This window comes from Ursus americanus, chromosome 19 (assembly GCF_024610735.1).
Source record: "Ursus americanus isolate L20-20 chromosome 19, mUrsAme1.1.p, whole genome shotgun sequence".
NCBI classification, from domain to species: domain Eukaryota; kingdom Metazoa; phylum Chordata; class Mammalia; order Carnivora; family Ursidae; genus Ursus; species Ursus americanus.
Window position 1 is genome coordinate 38906352 of NC_142145.1, and position 23099 is coordinate 38929450.

At 34.5% G+C, this 23099-nt stretch overlaps 1 protein-coding gene across 2 annotated transcripts in view; it reads left to right on the forward strand.

Moving 5' to 3' along the window:
- TRAPPC8 (trafficking protein particle complex subunit 8) overlaps window positions 1–23099 on the forward strand; it is an 85545-nt gene that overhangs the window by 53624 nt on the left and 8822 nt on the right. For both annotated transcript variants that reach the window (XM_045781884.2, XM_087869895.1), the window contains 8 exons: window positions 307–461; window positions 6375–6817; window positions 10134–10281; window positions 12171–12267; window positions 13704–13772; window positions 13863–13921; window positions 16213–16386; window positions 19680–19781. In XM_045781884.2, coding sequence (XP_045637840.1) covers window positions 307–461; window positions 6375–6817; window positions 10134–10281; window positions 12171–12267; window positions 13704–13772; window positions 13863–13921; window positions 16213–16386; window positions 19680–19781 — 1247 coding nt within the window. The remainder of the gene's footprint in view (window positions 1–306; window positions 462–6374; window positions 6818–10133; window positions 10282–12170; window positions 12268–13703; window positions 13773–13862; window positions 13922–16212; window positions 16387–19679; window positions 19782–23099) is intronic.

A 23099-nucleotide genomic window follows, 5' to 3' on the forward strand; every position in this document is an offset into this window, starting at 1 on the left:
TAACAAAGACATTTAGTCAGATTATTTGGGTTATTTTAAACTCTGCCAGTGCTTCAAAGATAATCAACTTTATTCCCTTCTAATGTATTTTGTATCTGCAAAGTAAGTAAATCCTAATGAGAAATTAATCAGCATACAGCAGGTGTGGTTAAACATAAAAATAAAACACGTTTAATTCTTTGATAACCATGCTACTCAGTAATTGTTTATAATTTTTCTGGAAATAATCTGAAAGTTACAGATATCAATTTAGATATCATTTAACATATCAAATTATTTTAGGGCATTGATTGTTTTTTGTTTCAGGAAAACATTCCTTGAGTATGTCAGTCCGAGGGAGACAGGATTTAGAAATTCAAGGTCCTCGACTTAACAATACAAAAGAAGAGAAAACATCTATTAAATATGGTCCTGATCGACGTTTAGATCCCATTATCACGGAGGAAATGCCACTATTGGAGGTATTTCACTTTTTAAAATTTCATGGTTTAATAAATTGTCTATAAGATCAGATAATATTTTCAACAAATTAATTTTAGACTTTGAAGTTATTGATATTACATTGAACCATACTTTTTAATTATTATTAATCTATGTTAAATAGATCTAATTCACAAAGCTAAATCACAGCCAGGTTATAAAATATAAACCTCAAAATATTAATGGAAATTGAGAAAATACATTTAAAGAACTCTTTGTTTATTAAAATCAATGACTAATAAAATCAATGGCTCTTTTTTCATAAGGTACAAAAATAATATGGGAATTAATGCTTATAAAAAGTTTAAGCAAAATAGATAAATATATGAATAAAAACCAATATTCCCTTCATTCTTTCTGTTTCCCACCCCGTCCTACTTTCATGCCATCTAGGTTAAAGCTTTTTTAGTTACAGAAGATAGAAACTGATCGCTAGGTATAGCATTAGCCAAAAAAGAGAAAATGTTTATTATTTAGTTGGATATTGGAGCATCTCTTAGAAACTGAAGTATTGTAGAACAATAAGTCTCAAAGAAGAATAAGGACTTGGCACCTTCAGGAAATTTAGCAGCAAATGTTTGTAAGCTTTAGAAAGCACTGCTTTTAATATGACTTTAGTCTAACAACTTTTCTAGTCTTTGTACCACTTTATTACAAATTTCAAGTTTCTGGGAGAGGAATCTGGCCTACCTTGGATCAGTTGTGTATCTGAGAGGCAAACTAATGACAGAGTCATGCAGTATTACAAACACTGGCAGAAGGTCTTTCCTTCTTCATCAAGTTTTCCTAGTAGGGGAGTTAGAAGCTTAGCCATTTACCTTCTAAAAGTTCTAGTGTTATTAAATTGGTGTTTCTCTTTTCAGGCCTTTCACTGTACATTCGTTTATAGTTTTAGTAATTATAAATGGAATCATACTGCATATTTTACCCTTACTTGCTTGGTCTTTGTTTTCATTCAGTAAAAATTCCTTTTTTTTACAGCTATATATGGTATTCTTTATTTAGACACATCGTAATGTATTTTAACCATTTATCTGTTGATGAGTGTAGTTCTGGTTTTTTGTCATTACTGACAGTTCTTCAGTAAATCACATTATGTATATATGTTGTCCATGTTCTAGTTTAGACTAAAATGGAATATCTGGGTAAATAAAACATTTTGCAACATGCTACAAAATTACCTTCAGTGAGGCTATAGTAATTTGCACTTTGCTTGAGAATGGGAGTATCGGTTACCTGACATCTATGCCACACTGGGTATTATTACTTTTATTTTTTTTTTAACTTTTGTGAATTAGGTTGGTGAAAAATGACATTCTTTTTATTTACATTTTTCTAATGTCTGTTAAGATGATCAGTCTTCATGTTTTTTGTTCATATGATTTTTTTCCTTCTGTGTGTCCATATGATTACCTGTTGATATCCTTTGAATTAGGTATCATTTCCCTTTTCTCATTGGATGATTTTTATGGGCACTAATCCTGTGCCTATAGTGGGGGCAGGGTAGGTATGTTCATGAAAAGGTGGGGTGTGTTTGTTGAGGGGAGCTACATGTATTCTGCCCAGGTTTTACACTTGCTTAATTATGTTTCATTTAAAGAGTTGTGTAGGGCAGATAAAAGACTTATAGACTGACTTCAGTGCTAGTTTCTGGTTGATAAATATTTTACACATACTTTAACTTTGATTTGGTGTCTTTCACCATGTTAATATTTTTAACATACATAGAGTCCTGATTGTCCTTTGTTGCTTCTGAGTTTTACTATTATTTACAGAGACTTCTGTAGTCCAAACTTTCATAGTTTTATTTTTTAATGTCTATGTTCTTTTTTAAATCCAAGGGAATAATACTCTTCTAAATGTCTAGGTGTAGGGAATCAAACTTTATTTGTTCCTGGTCCTAATGACCATTAATTGAATATTGGCAACTCATTATACCATCTTTCAAATACAATAATATCCTGAAAGTATGCACACCTTTTTTTGTTTTGGGGGGATTTTCCTTGGAATACCTGTTCTGTTTGATGATACCTATTCTGTTCCTCATCTTTCTATGTCAATACTACATGCTTGCTTTATCGTTTTTCTTAACCAAATGTTTCCCATAATCTTTAATTTTTTTCTTTTTTCTTAATACTTGTGTGATTTTTACCCAAGTTTGTCAAGTTCCCGTAGTAATGCATTGGATTTTTATTAGGTTTTGCATTGCTATGCCTAGGGGTTCTAAGGCTGAAGATGGATTGAAATGAGTTGGGATCCAAATTTTATTTTAGGTCTAGTCATCATTTTAGGTTAGAAATCACTAATTAATAAACAGTTTGCTTGGAATTTCTATACGTAAGCATTTGCTAGAGCTTACTTTCAAGAGGGAAGATTCTGACTACTCTGGTTAAATTGAGATCAGTTAGTAGAGGACACCAAAATATTCCATTTTTATTGATTGTACTAGCTTCTAATTTTCATTGTACCATATCATTATGATGGTCTTTGTTATTAAGATTGGTAAAAGTACAAATGGTTTTTAAGTGCAGTACTTCTCAGATGACATATTATGTATAGAGGCTTACTTTTAGGCTTCTTTCTAAGCTCTGTCTCTAACTATCTGACCTTGGAAAGTTTCTTCTCTTACGAAATGAGGGAAGTTGAACCAGATGATGTTTGATTCTAAATCTGTTTAACTCAATAGACTTTAAATTTATTTTGGTTTTGATAGTGCTAGTTCTGTACTTAATTTTCTTCTTGTGTACCATAATGGATTTTTAAAAAACTTTATTGTTATAGATGCAGTTCTCCTTGAAGAGGGTATTTTAACACAGGACCTCTTACTCTACATAATAACAACTGGTGTTTTGTTGCTTAAACCAAAAAGCTTGTAAAGTGAATAACAAACCACAATAGGTCCATACCCTAAATGTTTTACCTTAAGAAAACATACAAATGTACACATTTATTCATTATTTTGGGGGAGAGGATGGATTTAGGTCAGAGACTTTTTCTCTGAGTTCTTTGTATTGGTACAGGTTTCCTAGTATGAATATTGTTTATCTTTCATGCGTTCACCCACATTCGTAAGTTGTCATTTTAAGTTTCCAGTTTTGGTTTCATTAGAGTGAGAATCTGAAGATCGTTATTAAGTAGTTTAAGTACAATATATATCTAGATTAGAGTTTAATGAAAGCAATACTTTCAGGCAAAGATAGAAGCAGTTTACATAATAATTTAATTAAACAAGTCTGAGAATAAATAGTAACTCTTGATAAGGAGAAGAAGGAGGACATAGTAGAAAGCCTTAAGTCGCTAATGTTCACTTCCTTAAACATCACTCAGTATTTTCTGCTGAGGTACTAGAGATATTGGTTAATCTAACAAACCACAATATGAAGTCAATTAAAAAGACCTTTTATTAGGATCAACAATGGTAGACATTAATATTGGTAAGGGATTTCATGGCATATTCCTATTTCTAATATCTTATGTCAGAAGTATTTTATATAATTTGAAGTATTTAAGGGAGTAGTGAAAGAAGTGACCAGTCTAGTGTCTGATGAAATAATCTCTTATAATATGTGTTTACCGAGACAAGAGTGAGGATGAAAATTACTGAAGTTCATTGAGAAGAGATAAAAATTAAAGTGTCATGTGTAGACTACCGTGTGTGTAGCATACTGAAAGCAAACCAGAGCTATATCTACTTACTAGAAATTGGGAATTAGAAATATTTTGTTCTTAAGTTGTATTCAGGAAAGTGGTGTCACTCCAGAACTTTCATCATTTATTTTCTTTTTACTTTTTGTTAGGAAAAATTTTAATATAGAAAAGTAAAGGGTGCCTGGGTGGCTCAGTTGGTTAAGTGTCTGCCTTCAGCTTAATCATGATCCTGGGATCCCAGGTTCTAGGATCAAGCCCTGCATCATGCGTGCTTCTCCCTCTCCTGCTCCCCCTGTTGTGTGCGTGCTCTCTCTGTCGAATAAATAAATAAAGTCTTAAAAGAAAAAAAGAAAGAAAAGTAGAGAGAAGAGCAGGCCTCTTGGAGTCCCCACTGTGTAGGCATTACATTGTGTATATGTACCATAGTTTATTCAGTGAGACTTGTGTCATAGACATTTGATTTGTGTCCAGTCATTTGCCCTTACAGACAAAACCACAGTGAATATCCATATGCATATCATGTTCTACTCACACACATATATCTTTAGGATAACTTAGTGGAAGTTAGAGTCTTGGCCATTTAAATTTGAAGCTGTCACAGAAAGGACTTTTAGCATCTATATGTTTAAAGTAAAGGCTAGATATACTAATTATCCTTAAAGAGCCAATGTTTAGTAAAATTTTTATTTTGAAGATACATTCCACAGTATCTACATACGATGCATCACTGCTCTGCTAATTGCAGCACCCTTCCCATTTTACCAACGCCTTAGCCTTCCTGATGGTGTTCAGGTGTCTGTGTATTTTAGTGTGTCTTTGTGGTACTCTTTCAGCTGTTCTTGACATATCTCAAAATTTACATTCCTTCACAAATTTTAACTTACTTTAGTGTTTGACAGTGTCTGATCGGTACATAGTCAGTGTCCTTAATATAATCCTATGCCTGTTTTTTTTTCTTCTTAACCTGTGTTTTGGATTTCTACATTAATTCCTTATTTCCCATACCCATTTTTAAAGCTTCTGATGTCCACCGAATTTATTTGCTTCCTTAAGACTATGGCCCTAGTGAATTCCGTTCAAATTTAGATGAAGAAACAGATATTTCCAGGGTGCCTGGGTGGCTCAGTCTGTCCTCGGCTCAGGTCGTGGTCCTGGGATCCTGGGATTGAGCCCTGCTTGGCAGGGAGTCTGCTTCTCCCTCTCCCTGCCCCCAAATCATGCTCTTTCACTATCTCTCTCTCTCAAATAAATAAATAAAATCTTTAAAAAAAAGAAAGAAAGAAAAATAAGATTTCCACTGGATTTTAATAACTCCTGTGGGACCAGCCATAACTCTATTAGGACATTTTTTTTCATACTTATACCTTTATATACTCCTCCTTTCTTAGATACTGTCAGTGCACTTCTGACATTTACACTTAAGCATCTTTTAAATGCAAATAACTTACTAGATGATTTCGTTAACCCATATTTCTACCTCTCTAGTACAGCTTCACATTCACTTATCTGAATCCTGAGGCCAGGTGTGTGTTGGAAATCATTTTTTATCCTTAATTTTTAGAAATTGTGTGTGTGTATATGTGTGTGTGTGTTTACATCCAGAGCGTTATGTAACCCCTGTTGGGTTTTTGGTAGCATCTGGAAATCAAGCACATTAATATTGCGTGAGTAAACCACATGAATGTCATACTGAATGGGAAAGGGTATAAAAAGCCTCTGTTAGATCAGGTTTCACTCCCATTGAGTTACTCAAAGTTTGAGGTTGTTCAGAGCTTTTTCGGTTTTAAAATTATGGATATGGAATCACGGATCTGTACATTCTTCCCTTTTAAGATCTCTGGTGTATATTTTCATCTTGATGTATAAAAAATAGTTGAATTATTTTTCAAGTTGACATTGATAATGGCTTTTCAACTGGTGATTATTTAATTCAGATAGCCATGTTAAATTACTGGTAACTTGTTCATGGTGTACACAGTTGTCAGAGTTTTGTTGATAGCTCACTTGTCACTGATGTTTTATCTTTAATTCATAACCCTGCAATCTGCTGTTGAATCACATTGGTCTCTGTCTCATCTTTTCTAAAATGGAGTTGTTAATTGCCATATATTTGGAGAGATATCAAAGAAAATTAATAAAATAATTGTAAACCTTTAGTAAAGAAATACAGCATCTTAAGTTGTTATTCTTTAAAGATTCGGAATTTTTAACAGACAATATAATAATATTTTTTCCCTCCAATGCAGGTGTTCTTTATACATTTTCCTACAGGGCTCCTCTGTGGAGAAATCCGAAAAGCATACGTAGAATTTGTGAATGTCAGCAAATGTCCGCTTACTGGATTGAAGGTTGTTTCTAAACGTCCAGAGTTCTTTACTTTTGGTGGTAACACAGCTGTTCTAACACCACTAAGTCCCTCAGCTTCTGAGAACTGTAGTGCTTACAAGACTGTTGTGACAGATTCTACCTCTGTGTGTACAGCACTCGTATCATCAGCTTCCTCTGTAGACTTTGGCATTGGCACAGGGAGTCAGCCAGAGGTGATTCCTGTTCCCCTTCCTGACACCGTTCTTCTACCTGGAGCTTCAGTTCAGCTACCTATGTGGTTACGTGGGCCAGATGAAGAAGGTGTCCATGAAATTAACTTTTTGTTTTACTATGAAAGTGTTAAAAAGCAGCCTAAAATACGGTGAGTTATAAAACTTTCTTGATTTAACTTCTATGTTTAATGTATGTATACAAATTCAAATAAACATTTTGATATTTGTTAACATATGTCATTGTTTCTTAAGAAATTACCCCCTTCCAAATTATGCATGATGTTTATATTTAAGCTTGTCCCTAATATAAGTTCTAAGTAGCCAAAAGTAGAAAAAATGAGGCTACTTTAATCTTTTTAGTGGCTTCTATCTATAAACTTCATGGTTCTTTGATACAACTAAGTACTCTGGCCAAAGTTATCACATAATAATGAAATTCACAAGTACCATTTGTATATGAAGACGACCTGCTTATAGTCATCCTGTTTCAAGAAAATTACTTTGTTTTACCCTTCCTTTTCCCTTGTGCCCTCTCCTGACCCCTGAGAATGTATGGGGGGAAAATATGTATTTGTAGAACAGATGATTAGGGTGGTGTTATAATGACGGTCACTGAAGAAATCAAATCTTGGTGCTCACAAGGGTCGGGGGCCTATATTATTAAACAACAGATTATTTTATTTGTGATAATGCCATTTTCATTTTTATAAAATTAACTAGGAATAACTGTGTTACTCCATTTATTAATGGAATTTTAAAATATCTTGTAAGACTTCCTGTGAGGACAAAATGATACAGTATTTATAAGCATGGGGACATTTTAGATACAATAAATATTAATTCTCCTTCAGAAGACAGTAGAGCATACTCTGGCCAAGGCAGTCAGGGAAGGCTTCATGGAATATAGTAGTGGTGAAATGAGCTTCCAAAGAAAGTAAAGATTTCAGAATTTGGATATCAGGGGGGATAGGCAGGAGAATAGTGGGTATTCCAGGAAGTGACTATATATAAGTGAAGAAAATATTAGGAAATATAAACTGAATATAGCTAGTTTGGTCACAGTGTAAAATATGTGTAAAAGAAGTAAAGGGGTAACCATTAGAACTAATAAAGGAATTCAGTAAACTTGTAGGATACAAAATTAACACATAGAGATCGATTGCACTTCTATATGCTAATAATGAACTATCAGAGAAATTTAAGAAAACAGTCCTATTTACAGTTGCATAAAAAAGAATACCTAGGAATAAAGGAATACCTCACTTAACCAAGGAGGTAAAAGACCTGTACTCTGAAAACTGTAAGACATTGATGAAAGAAATTGAGATGACACAAATAAATGGAAAGATATACTGTGTTCATAAATTGGAAGAATTAATATTGTTAAAATGTTCATACTACCCAAAACAATCTACAGATTCAATGTAATCAGAATACTAATGACATGTTTTACAGAACTAGAACAAAGGATCCTAAAATTTGTATGGAACCACAAAAGACCCCAAATAGTCAAAGTAATCTTGAGGAAGAAGAATAAAGCTGGAGCTGTCATGCTCCCTGATTTCAGACTGTATTACAAAGCTATAGTAATCACTGCAGTATGATACTGGCACAAAAATAGGCACAGATCAACGGAACAGAATAGAGAGCCTAGAAATAAATGTATGTGTATGTGGTCAATTAATTTATGACAAAAGAAGCAAGAATATACAGTGGAGAAGGTAGTTTCTTCAATATGATATTAGGAAAACTGGACAGCTACATGCAAAAGAATGAACCTGGACCATTATCTTATACCATACGTAAAAATAAATTCAAAATGGATTAAAGACTTGAATGTAAGACTTGAAACCATAAAACTTCTAGAAGAAAACATAGGCGGTGAGCTGTTTGACATTCATTAATCTTAGTAATATTTTGGGGGTCTTCTCAGGCAAGGGCAACAAAAGCTAAAACAAATGGGATCACATCAAACTAGAAAGCTTTTTCACAGTGAAGGAGACCATCATCAGCAAAACAAAAAGGCATCCTGCTGAATGGGTTAAGGTATTTGAAATCATGCATTGATTGAATAAGAGGTTAATATTCAAAATATATAGAGAACTTACACAATTCAATATAAAAAATTGAAAAATGGACAGGGGACCTAAGTAGACATTTTTCAAAAGAAGACCTACAGATGGCCAACAGGCACACGAAAGGATGCTCAGCATCAGTAATCAGGGAAATACAAATCAAAACTACAATGAGATATTACCTCATACTTGTCAGATTGGCTGTTATCAAAAGACAAAATAATAAGTGTTGGTGAGGTTGTAGAGAAAAAGGAACCCACATACACTTGGTGGAAATGTGAATTGGTATAGCCACTTATGGAAAACAGTATGGAAGTTCCTCATAAAACTAAAATAGAACTACCATACAAACCAGCAATTCCAGTTCTGGGTATTTATCTGAAGAAAACAAAAACCACCAATCCAAAGAGATCTATACACCCGTATGGTCATTGCAGTATTATTTACAATAGCCAAGATAAGGAGACAACCTAGGTGTCCCATCTATCAGGATAAAGAAGATGTGGCAAATGTTACTCAGCCATAAAAAAGAATGAAATCTTGCCATTTGTGATAACACAGGTGGACCTAGAGGGTATTATGCTAAGTAAAATAAGACAGAGAAAGACCATATTTTTTCACCAATATGTAGAATCCAAAAAACAAAACAAAAACAGAGTCATAGACACAAGGAAGAAGCTGCTGGTTATCAGAGTGGGGAGGGGGTTGGGGGGGTCGGGTGAAACAGGTGAAGGCGATTAAGAAGTGCAAACTTTCTAAAATAACTCGTGGGGATGTAATCTATAGTATAGGGAATATAGTAATACTGTAATAGCTTTGTATGATGACATGGTAACTAGATTTATCAAAGGGATCATTTCATAGTGTATACAAATACTGAATCAATATGATTTATCCCTGAAACTCCTAGGACCTTGTATTTCAGTTGTACTTAAAAAAAAATAGGAGGTAATATTTTAAAAAAGAAGTAGTAAGGGAGAGTTAACATTGGAATGTAAAAAGCTCTATTGTGGAGGGCCTTCAATGCCTGGTGAAAGTTTGGGGTTTACTCGATAGGGGATCAGTTGCTTTGGAACCACTGTCAGAGAAGTGGCATAATCAGGACATTGCTACATGAAAATTATTTTCATGCGCTATACTGATGAGTTTGGTGAGCAGACATGCCGAGAGTCTGGGAGGCTATTAGTTTCCTGCCAAACTGAGAAGAAAGAATTGAAATGAAGTTATGCTAACTAGGTAATTTTACTGTATTATACTCTTTGTTTTGTTTTTGTTTTAGGGTATAAATGATCCTGAGAGCAATTAGGTTTTAAAAGCTTTGTTTGGAATTGGAGAATCCTAACACATGGAGAAGTTCCTCCATTAAATTTGCAATTTTGTATTTCTTCAGTCACAGAATATTAAGACACACTGCAGTTATTTGTACCAGCCGATCTTTGAATGTCCGAGCCACTGTCTGCAGAAGTAATTCTCTTGAAGATGAGGAGGGCCGAGGGGGCAATATGCTCGTCTTTGTGGATGTGGAAAATACCAATACTGTAAGTTGGTTTAAAATTAAATTTTATTTTTAATTAAATTTGATGTGTTTCCTTTGTTTTTAGTAAAGGATTTTTTCCCCCGCAAGATAGCGTAAGCTAAGAATTTAGGAATGTTCATATACAACAGTGTGAAAACATATTAATTTCCCATTAGCTTTGTAATTTTAAGTCTAAAAAGGACCTGGCATTAATATATTCATATGATATATAGCCCTATATGTGAGTAATTCAATACCACAGAGATCTGATAAAGTGCTTTCTAGTCTCACTATTGAGAATCTATTGATATAACTAAATTTACAAAGTTGTGTTAGGATTTCATGTTCCATATTAACTTGATAACCTTCACTTACACATTTCTGAGAGTATCATTTTCTTCCTATAAAGCATTTCAGACATTTTATCATTCCTGTTTAAATACTCTAAATATAAAAAATGAATATTAAAGAAGGGAATGAGATCTCATGATTAAAATAGCATCTTACCTTTAGGTTGATTGAGTTCAGGTACTTATTTGAAGTGTTACTCTGTAATGTCCTTTGCTTTGGCTTCATTAACTTGTAAGGTTGCTTCTTTTTAAGATATTTGGGGTGTATATGCTGATACTTTGGTGATCTTCAAAGTAGCATTTGTAAAAATAAAATTTTACGATTTTATTATTTTTTTTGTAAGTATTTTGTTTATTTGTCAGAGAGAGAGCACAAGCATGGGGAGTGGCAGGCAGAGGGCTGAGCAAGGAGCCCGATGTGGGACTTGATCCCAGGACTCTGGGATCATGACCTGAGCCCAAGGTGGATGTTTAACCAACTGAGCCACCGAGGCATCCCTAAAATTTTAAGATTTTAATAATTTCAAATTCTTATTCAGGAGAATAAAACATTATGTACAGTTTAGCTTTATGTGCATTGGCTGTACTTTGGGATTCTGATTTGTTTTTGTTGTTTGTTTTTGCCTTAATGAGAATGAGAAGATTAGAAGAAATAAAAAGAAAATGCTACAGTTTTGATTCAAAATTGACAACAAGGGGTGCCTGGATGGTGCAGTCGATTAAGCCTCTGACTCTTGGTTTTGGCTCAGGCTCCACAATCAGGGCAGAATCTGCTTAAGTTTCTCTTTCTCTCTCTCTCTCCCACTGCCCTTACTCCCCATGCCCGCACATGCACTCTCTGTTTCTTCTCTCTAAAACGGATAAGTAAATCTTCAAAAAAAAAAGATAACAAATACTGTTTGACCTATTAAATACTACCACTAACTCATGATAGGTTCTTGGGGCGCCTGGGTAGCTCTGCTGTTGGGCGTCTGCCTTTGGCTCGGGTCGTGATCCCGGGGTCCTGGGATCGAGCACCGAGTTGGGCTCCCTGCTCAGCGGGAAGCCTGCTTCTCCCACTCCCCTGCTTGTGTTCCCTGTCTGTCTCTCTCTGTCAAATAAATAAATAAAATCAGCATGATAGGTTCTAGTAACTGACTACCTTTCAATATTTTAAAATTTGCCCCTGACTGAACATTATAGTTAAATACAGTTTTTGGCAAAATGTTGACTTCTCTGTTTTACGAATGTTTAAGGAGTGGGTGCTTGGGTGTGGCTCAGTCAGTTAAATGTCCAACTCTTGATCTCAGCACAGGTCTTGATCTCAGGGTGGTGAGTTCACGCCTGCGTTGGGCTCCATGCTGGGTGTGGAGCCTACTTAAAAGAAAAAAAAAGAATGTTTAAGGAAGTATTTAAATAACTTAAGCTTTCTGAAATGTATGTTGTTTATTTCAAAATAAAAATTTCATCTTAATATTAATCAATACTTACTTTGGTAGCAGTGTCAGAATATTGTTTTCATAAGAATACTCTAAGTTTGTGCTCCTAAATCCTGAATGACTCTTTTATTTCTTTTTGATAGAGCGAAGCAGGTGTTAAGGAATTCCATATAGTACAAGTATCAAGTAGTAGCAAACACTGGAAGTTACAGAAATCTGTAAATCTCTCTGAAAACAAAGGTTTGTTTGTGACTTTTCCCCTCTTCATAGTAAATTCTCACATTTTCATTGCTTGATTTTTTTTTTCAGAGTAGTACTATAAGATTGTTGGTACTTTTTAAATAATCAACTTTTTTAAGCATTCAGTTGTGCTTTCATTAGTTTATTTGTGAATCACATTACCTTTCTTAATCCATTCTTTCCTTTCTTTTTATTTCCTTTCACATCTTTCTGTTTGCATTTTCTCTATTCAATTGGAAAATCAGTGCCTGAGTACATGATCACTTTCAAAATTTCAAGCAATACAGAATCATACAGACAAGAATATGAAAGGTTCTTTTTGTTTCCTTTGCCATTGGTAGGCTGTTTTTCTGCGTATAACGATACTGCTGTAGTGACTGACTTTTACGTTTATTTCCATACCTGTATAACGCTCAAACAGAAGAATATACATACTTGTGATATATATTGACAAATTGTTTTCCAGAATATCTATCCATTTATTATCCTGACAGTAATATGAGAATGCCAAGTGCTTGTAAGAGTAGAGTGAAGCTGACAAACGGTATTTGCTCTTTCTAGAGAATTGTACAGTATGTTTCAAAAAAATATAGGGGCGCCTGGGTGGCACAGCGGTTAATCGTCTGCCTTCGGCTCAGGGCGTGATCCCGGCGTTACGGGATCGAGTCCCACATCAGGCTCTTCCGCTATGAGCCTGCTTCTTCCTCTCCCACTCCCCCTGCTTGTGTTCCCTCTCTCGCTGGCTGTCTCTATCTCTGTCGAATAAATAAATAAAATCTTTAAAAAAAAAAAAAAACAACAAAAAAAAAACAAAAAAATATAAAAATGTTTAAACTCATGTTTAGTCCTTTGGTAGTCCCTGTCTTTGGAATTTATGCAAAGGGATTAGTTCAAAATACATGAAAATCCATACATTGAAAACAGAGCAGTGTATTGTTTAATATGGAAAAATTCAGTGTGGATTTAAGTAAATTAAATTATAATGCAGATTATTTTTTAGTCATTAAAATATATTAACATTTTTAAAGTGTTTGCAATAGTGAGAAAATGCATCATAGCACAGTATGTGCATATAATAATATTGGTATAAATCATACATATGAAAAAACATGAAAGGAAATGAAGAAATGATAGAGTGGTGGGATTATGGGCTCCCTGGTTCCTGGGTTCTGATCTTTAAAACTTTTCTGTTTATCTGTAATGTCACACACACACACACACACGAGAACATGTATTTCAAGAAAACTGAATTTTATCCTTTCTAAGAGCTGAGTGAAATTTGCTTTATAGAGATGAAAAGAAAGATGTTTTTCATTAAACATTATTTTTAATTACAAATTATTTTTCAGTTTGACTGAGGAAGTTTGAATAATGAATTAGGTTTTACTGTGTCATAAGCAGCTGAGAAAGATGTTTGAAATTTTTTTTCTTTCTAGATGCCAAACTTGCCAGTAGGGAGAAGGGAAAATTTTGCTTCAAGGCAATACGATGTAAGGAAAAAGAAGGTAAATTCATTTTATTTTCATACTTTCCTAAGGGTCATTTTATATTTCATGCCAATGATACTGATTAGTTTGTTTTCCCCTGTTTTTCAGTTGCCACACAGTTCTCAGAAAAGTATACCTTTGCAGATATCATCTTTGGAAATGAACAGGTATGCAAATAAGCACAGCAGCATTTGATTTTAAAAGTCACAGTTTTAGAATATCTGACTATTTGGCAAAGCTATTGCTTTAATAATCCCCAGAATCTTTTGTGGATGAACGTGTCAACTTTGTTGGGTTTTGCAACTTACCTTCATGTTCAAAAACAGAGCAGAAATGCTATGTGGATTATACCATTTTAATTAGTTATTTAAAACTAACTTCCTTTTGAGAGTATCACAGGTAAAAAGTATAATCCTTGGGGTTAAAAAATGAAACCGGACTATACAAGGAAACCAGTTTATTAGGGAAAGTGGTCACAATGGAACATAAAGATGATAATTGTCTGGATTTTGGTATATCATATGGTTCTGACATCCAAATAATAAACTTTTTTGTGATTTTAAATACGTTGTCTAGGACAGTGATAGTCCAATTTAATTATTTGTAATAATCACCTGGAGCAGTGGTTTTCAGACTTTTAGAGACTACACATATGAGTCATCTGGTGGGGCTCTTGTTAAAATTAAGATTCTAATCAGTAGGCCTGGGGGTGGGACCTGAGGGTTTAAATTGCTGTAAGCTGGGACACCTGGCTGGCACAGTCAGTAGAGCATGTGATTCTTGATCTTGAGGTCATGAATTTAAGCCCACACTGGGCACAGAGTTTACTTAATTAAAAATATGTATAATAAATTGTTATAAGCTCGTAGGTGATGTTGAGGTTATTAGTCTGCAGACCCTATTTTTTTTTTTTTTTTAAGATTTTTATTTATTTATTTGACAGAGAGAGACAGCCAGCGAGAGAGGGAACACAAGCAGGGGGAGTGGGAGAGGAAGAAGCAGGCTCATAGCGGAGGAGCCTGATGTGGGGCTCGATCCCATAACGCCGGGATCACGCCCTGAGCTGAAGGCAGACGCTTAACCGCTGTGCCACCCAGGCGCCCCGCAGACCCTATTTTTGATCTAGGAAATTTTGTAAAAATGAAGGCTTTGCCTCCCCAACTCTAAAACTGTGGTTCATTATGTCTTGGGTGGAGTTTGGGAATGTGCATTTTCAACCAGCTCTGCAGATAATCTGAAGAGGTGATCTGGTGATCTGCTTTGAGAAATACTGGACCGAGGGTGTAAAATTCCATGTAGTTGTGCCCTGTTACTGTTATTATTGCATCTCTTTCAGTTACTGTTTCTTCTTTGTATTTTTTTCTTTGGTAATCGTAGACATTCTTACACTGTTATATTTCTGTTATCATTTGCCTTCATCTGACACATTCTTTGTGGCTGTCTTTTGACTACTTGAAGAAATAGTTATTTAGAAATATCTCAGAGTACCAAAAGCCCAATAATTCCCAAACAAGTGTGACTTTTGGCAACACTGTGCCTCCTGAATGTTTGAATTTAGGTTTCATGATTAAAGTTGTTTGTTCTGTTCATTTCTTTTTGAAACTTAAAATCCTTAGAGACATAATCAAGACCCTTAAATTATATTAAGATTGTAATTTTTATTGTACTTGTTGCCAAATAATTTTCTATAGGAGTACTGAAGAACAGAAACAAAGACATTTTCCCTTTTGATGAATGTGATTGAGTAAATAGAACTCACCAAGCACTACAGGTTAATGAGAAACCTATAGGGACAATTGTTTCCCAGAAAATAGTTCACTCTTAAAGGGAAAAACTTATATATTTATTAATATTTAATCATTAACTTGAAACTTAGCATCTATATAACATAGCCTATAATGCAGGAAATCGTAAGTATAGAGATCTTACTATGAAACACAATATTCTGTTAAAGGAGATCCTGTAGTTCTGATTCCATTAAAAATTTTTTTTTAAATTCTTTTTTCATGTTCTCTCCCTTCAAGTATAAAAGCCATATTAAGACCAGTAATTCCATTTGCATTCTGTTTCATTGGATGTTGTCTAGTGTTCTAAATATTTGAGAAATATTTGTTATTTTAATAGTACAAAGAATATTACTTTTCAGTAATTTATTTTTTATTCATTTTCCTAGAACTACCCATTATCATCCCTCGATACTTGGAAGATCAAACCTAATGTTGTGGCAGTGTACTTTAATTGCTTTGAGATAATAGCTTTAAGATCCAGGGTAATTTGTACCAAATGTTTTAGGTGTTCAACTGTCTTCATGTGTCTAACAGCCTCCCTGGACTGACAAATTGACAAGAAATTATTGAATAAGCCTTTTGGTTTTATAGAAATATATAGAGAAATATAAATTTTGGCAGGGTATATTTAGTTGAAAACATTTATGTAGTAAGTGATTTTCTTTTAACAGATAATAAGTTCAGCAAGTCCATGTGCAGACTTCTTTTATCGAAGTTTATCTTCTGAATTAAAGAAACCACAAGCCCAGCCATCTGTGCATGCAGAAAAACAGTCAATAGAGGATGCTGTGAGATTAATTCAGAAGTGCAGTGAGGTGGATTTGAATATTGTCGTTTTATGGAAGGTATGTGTTATTAAATTATTTCAGCAAGCCTTGCTTGTAGATACTTGAGCCTTAAGCTGAAGAACAAATGTAAGCTGGCATTTATATTTTTTCTGTGTAAAATGTTCAGTTTCAATATTTAAGTTATTTTATAACTTTTTTAACAGTTCCTATAATGATTTTCTAAATCTTTTTTGAAAAGATTTTATTTATTTATTTGAGAGAGAGACAGTGAGTGCTTATGCACAAGTGGGAGGAGGGGCAGAGGGAGAGAGACAAGCAGAAACACTCCCCCCCAGCAGGGACCCTGATGCAGGGCTGGATCCCAGAACCCTGAGATCATGACCTGAGGTGGAGGCAGGCACTTAACCGACTGTCAGCCAGGCGCCCCTCATAATGACTTTAAGAATTCATTCAAATTAGATAACATTCGTCTTTATTATTGTTACTTTTTAGTGGTACTGAGAACATTGTAGATATGATAAGCTCCATGAAAATAGGTATCATTATTAAACTCTTTATTATGGGCATTTTCAAACACCAAAAAAGAAAAAATAGCACTGTGAACCTTCAGGTACCCATGACTCAGGCTCCGTAGTCCCTAATATGTTGCTCTGCGTTTTCATCTGTTCCAGTAGCCCCTCTCCTTTGTTTTCTTTTTACCTTCCTTTATTTTTTGCTGTAGTATTTTTTTTAATAGCATAGTATTTTATCTGTAAATGCTTCTGTATTTACTTCTAGCAGATGAGGATTCTCTTTTTTAACATAACCCCAGAGTATTTTTATCTCACCCAACCAAATTAACAATAGTTCTGAATTATTATATACTTGTTGGTTTGTTTTCAGTTTTTTCAGATTATTTGAAAATATTTTAAGTTTTAAAAAATCACATCCAGTTAAGATCCACACATGGCAGACCAGAATGAGATGGTTTATACATTAGTCTTCCCTAAAGTCACTGAACTATAATACAGAGGAGGCTTGTTTTTCACAGTGCACCCTTTTGTATTTTATACATATATTAAAAGAATTTGTAATTACATATAAATTATGTTACATATAATATATAATAAAATTATATATTACTTTTTAAAAGACAATTCTACAGTGAAATTAAGGATCTTGCCCAAGGATATTCACCTGAACAGTGTGGAAAGGTTTGATTTTGTGTTGTCTGAAACAAGGACTCACATAGAGATATGCCCATGGGGATGATTAATACACGTATTTCTAAATTGGTTCAGATACTCTATTCTTTTTTACTACATCATACATTTTCTAATAAACTTTTTTAAAACCAAGCTGGTGTGAGTTTTTTTTTCTTTTTTTGCATGAGTTTTAATAAAACTGCTTAAACAAATTGGTACTTTCATTGATTTAGGTGTTTAATATTAAGATCAGTTACACATTTTTAGTTGAAATCAAATGTTCTTGAAGCTTAGAATCAAGAGGCTTCTATTTTCAGGCTCAGTGGTATTGCCTCTTTTTTTTTTTTTTTTTTTTTTAAAGATTTTACTTATTTATTTGACAGAGAGAGAGACAGCCAGCGAGAGAGGGAACACAAGCAGGGGGAGTGGGAGAGGAAGAAGCAGGCTCATAGCAGAGGAGCCTGATGTGGGGCTCGATCCCATAACGCCGGGATCACGCCCTGAGCCGAAGGCAGACGCCCAACCGCTGTGCCACCCAGGCGCCCCAGTGGTATTGCCTCTTAATGTAAACCAACCGCTCATTAAATGTATACTAGACCCTTGGGGTATGTGGCTGCACTCCACAGATTTCTGCCATGTAACAATTTGTAATATTTCTGAGACAAGATTTTGAATAATGTATCTGTACTCTGTATTTATTGTTAAGTCCACAGTTGCTTTGGCCAGGGGAAAAAACGGCCCCGAATAGCAGCCCACTACTACTGGTATTGCTGATTACATGAAGAAGAAGGCTAAGATTATGATGCTTCTTGGCTAGAAAATGGAAGTTTGAATAGAATAAAGAATAGGATATTAAATTGGTAGTGGCTAGTATCTAAGATAAGTTTATCACATACTCATTTGAGAAAGTGGTAGATTTTCTTTATTGAGATCTCTAGATAATGCAAAAATGACACACCGCCTGAAGGGAAACTTGAAAAGTCATTTTAAGTTGTGGAGTAGAAAACAGGAAGCATAGGAGTCTTTCAGTAAAATAGGATGCAGGAGAAAAATGAGAGCTCAGACAACATTTTTATGAAAAATAATTGGAAAAAGGGCACAGAACAGTTCCTAACCAGTCTTAACCAAATATAAAGGTTTGTTTTAAAAAGTGAAGCCTTTGTGCAGAGAGAAGAATGCATTATAAAATTCGACAAGACTTTGGATGATTTTTGTTCAATCCCATGAGACCATTGGAAAAAACATACGACATGTCTCAGAACCTTACCGTGTTAGCATTCATCCTCTCAGCTAAAGGCCTACCCCAGCAGGTGTTTAACTCTGACGTCACTGGGCTGTGTATTAATGTGCACTGAGCAAGTCCCGGGCTGTCCTGTGTCTTCATGCAGCCCTATTCCAGGTGTGGTCTGCGGGTGGCAAACCTAGCCATGATAAAATAAGTACACAGATTGAAAATATGAAATGGAAACATTTAGAAACTTCTATAGCATTTTGACTGAGAAATTTTATGTCTGTTGAATCTAACAGTAAAAAAATCTGGGCTTGTCAAAAAATTTTTAAGCCTTTGTATTTACATAATGTGATGCTAACAGTGTATCAGCCATTTACATATAATATTTTCTCTGGGACAGAAGCGATTCAAGGCAGTGATGCGTTATATGCTGGACAGATGAAGTCAGCCTTTTTTTTTTTTTTTAAGTGTATGTACTTATGTTTAAGATATCCAAAGGTGTGACATTTCCACTTACAAGATTTGTGATTGTACTCACTGATTTTGTTCTACTGGGTGATAAACCCTGAGGTATTTCAGAAGCAAGATTATGAGAAGAAATGTTTTGCCTGTATATTGGCAGTCCAGTAACAAAAAGGCTTGTGTTATAGGACTGTTCTTTTGGACTAGTTTCTTAAGAGTTCTAGAGAGCATTGAAAAAGATTTTAAGATGTGCCCCTTAAATATTCAGGCCAACTGTGTTATAGTGAGGCAAAACAGATTTTGACAGATTCTCTGTTGATCAAATGAATAAATTAAAGTAGAAATCCTGACACATCCATAGTGTTGATAATTGTTAAGTAGCCATAATATTTCTACCTTCCATCAAATATTGCATTCATTACTTTTGAGGTTCCTGCCAAGAAGGGTAACGTTTTTGTGCTTTGTATGTTTAGGCTTATGTAGTGGAAGATAGTAAGCAGCTTATTTTGGAAGGTCAGCATCATGTTATTCTTCACACTATAGGAAAAGAAGCCTTTTCATGTCCTCAGAAACAGGTAATAACAGTTTTCTTTGCGTCTTCTTGTGAACCGTGGAATTTTTTGGTTGGTTGGTTTTTCGGGTTTTTGAAGGGGTCTGGTGTGTGCAGGCTTTTATATTGAGATTTGAGTGGGGGGTTGGTGGCAGAAGACTAATTAAAATGAGAAATGAACATAAATGAAAATTTATTAGCATCTCGTAAGAGTATTAAGATGCACTTGTGATCTTGAGGTTTCTAATAAATGTGCTATACTGAACCTAGAATTCATAGTTATAAAAAGAATTAATTTGCTTGAGAGGAAGGGAAACATGCCTGTACCACTGCAGAACTCCTGGGAGGGCAAAGCATAAAATGTAGAGGATGGCCCGTGGAGTGGTGCAGCAGCTGGTAATAGGGTTTAATGTGTTTTCCGATTTCTCATAAAATACTATTTCATCTAACCAAAAAGTTCTCATAGTGTATATGAACAAAATTTAAGCACATCCAGTAATTCAAACATCAACCTTGTATTGTGTTTATAAATATTGGATCTTAATTTCAAGCTTCCTCATTATTTTTGAAAACTTTTATTTTGAAATAATTTTCAAACTTGCAGAAAAGCTACAAGAATAGAATAAAGGACTCTCACACTTTTCACCAAGGTTCACCAGTGTTTAGCATTTTACCTTCTTTGCTTTATCATTTTTTCTCTATTTATATACACATTGATTTTTTTTTTCTTAAAAAAAATTTTTTTTAAAGATTTTATTTATTTATTCAACAGAGATAGAGACAGCCAGCGAGAGAGGGAACACAAGCAGGGGGAGTGGGAGAGGAAGAAGCAGGCTCACAGCGGAGGAGCCTGATGTGGGGCTCGATCCCATAACGCCGGGATCACGCCCTGAGCCGAAGGCAGACGCTTAACCGCTGTGCCACCCAGGCGCCCCTGATTTTTTTTTCTTAATCATTCCCAAGTAATTACTCCCAAGTAAATTGCAGACATCCTTCTTTACCCCCATTTAGTTCACTGAGTATTCCTAAGAATAAGGACAATCTCTTACATAATCACAGACACCATTATTAAATTCAGGACGTCCAACCCTGATGCAGTACTCAATTAGTCCATATTCAAATGTCATCAGAGGTCTCCATTATATGCTTGACGATTTTTTTTTTCCTACACAGGATCCAGTCCAGGATCATGAGTTGCATTTACTTGTCATGTCTCTTTAGTCTTCTTTAATCTGGGACAGTTTTTGTCATTGACATCTTTGAAGAGCATGGGCCATTTATTTTAATGTAGAATAATGCCTCTTTGGATTTTTTTTGTGTGTGTTTCCTCATGATTAGAGTAAGGTTATACATGTTTGACAGTACTACAGAAGTGATGTTATATCCTTATCAGTTTATTATATCAAAAAACACTTGATATTAATTTGTTTCATTATCAGTGATGGATCATTTGATTAAGGGTGGTATCCACCATATTTCTCTGTAGTACAGTTACTGTTTTTCCTTTCGTTTTCTAATAAGTAGTTTATGGGGAGATAATTTGGACCTATGTAAATGTCTGATTTCTTATCAAATGTAGGTCCACTAGTTTTAGCATCCATTGGCAATTCTACGACTTGGATCAATTTTTATTTTGGTGGTACAAATGGTAATATTCCATTAGTTTTAATGAAGATATCAAATTTAACCCGAAATCTATTTCTTAATTTAAAAAAATTGTTTCTCCACCTTTGATTAATACAGAGGTCCCAAGTTTTAGTTGTATATGTTATAAACTTTTGATAATTTGGAACATCTCAAACCTTGGCAAGATTAGCATTTAGAAAATGAAAAAGTGATTTCTATAAAATTTATTCATGTTATATTTTCATTTTACATACCATGAATGGCATTTCATTTTTATTTCTCTGTATTTCACCTTTGAAATATTTTTTCTCTTTATATGATTAACTGAGCTTGGGAGATAAGGCAGTTTCATAATACTGTGAATAATAGATTTGGAGCCCAAAGACTTTGAGATTGATGACCAAATTACTTGCGTAACTTGATGAACCTTAGCTTAATACTCACTTACAAGACAAAGATAATAGTTCTTTACTCCTTGCCTCTCTTGTGGTGGAACTGTCATAAGGTATGACTCGGATCCTTATTGTCAAATTACTGGACAGATATTTAGCACTGGTTGTGAAAATACTTTTTGCTACTTTTAAGGGGGAAACTCTTTTAAATATTCTCTCAGTACATTAGCTCAGGCCTTTGGTATCCTTTTATGGCCATTGTTCATGTGTTTTCCACCTAATAAGTGGCATATGGAAATTTAGTATAGTTTAGGAGTCTCAAACAATAGCTTGGGTTTTTTTTGATGTTTAGTATATATTAAACAATAAAACATTTTTTGAACTTTCTATTAAAGTGTAAGATAAATACAGAATAGTTGAATAGCTCATTGAATTTCACAAATTGAAGAACAGTCCAGTATAACCAGGACCCAGATCAAGAAACAGAACATAACTAGCACTCCAGAAGTTCTGCTTCTGTTCTCTTCTTTCCTCCAAAGTAAACCTGTAGTCAGTTTTCTCTGACTTCTAAATCAAAAGCAAATTTAGTTCTTGCTTTTTACAGCTGCATACGTTAGGGATCAACAGACTTTTTCTGTCAGTAGCCAGATGATACTATTTTAGGCTGTGCTGGCCAGAAGGCCTTTGTCTTAATTACTCGTCTCTGTTGTTGGAGTCCAAAAGCAACCATAGACAGTGTGTAAACAAATGGATATGGCTATTTCAATAAAACTTTCTTTACAAAAACAGGAAGCAGGCTGGATTTGGCCTGTGGGCTATAGTTTGCCAATCCCGAGTGCAGATCAAAACCCCAACTAGGCTAGCAGGGAATTAAAAATCAAAATTTTCCTGGATGGTAAAGAAAAATGCTTTAAAGATAATAATAGTAGAAGGGGGGTGATATTCTCTGTTTTCATTTAGGTGATAATGTTATTGAAATGTTTACAGTGTGCCTGACACTGGCTATATTAAGACTTCTACATGCATGTTGACCTTTAGTTAATATAGATGAAGTGCTATAATCTATAAAACCCAGCAGTCTATTTTCAAAATGAAATTTTAAGGCAATATTCTTCAATTATTAAAACAGGCGCTATACAATTCAATGTCTGTGGCTTAAGTACTAAGTAATAAAGAATTTTGCCAAATGAGAAGCACAGCATATTTTGAAATTATTGTGAGCCCCTTTTTACAAATAAGGAAGTTCAGTCTTAAAGTATTAAATACCTTATCCAAGATCACAGAGGTAATATGTGAAGTTGCTGGAACTCAAGTCCAACTCCACC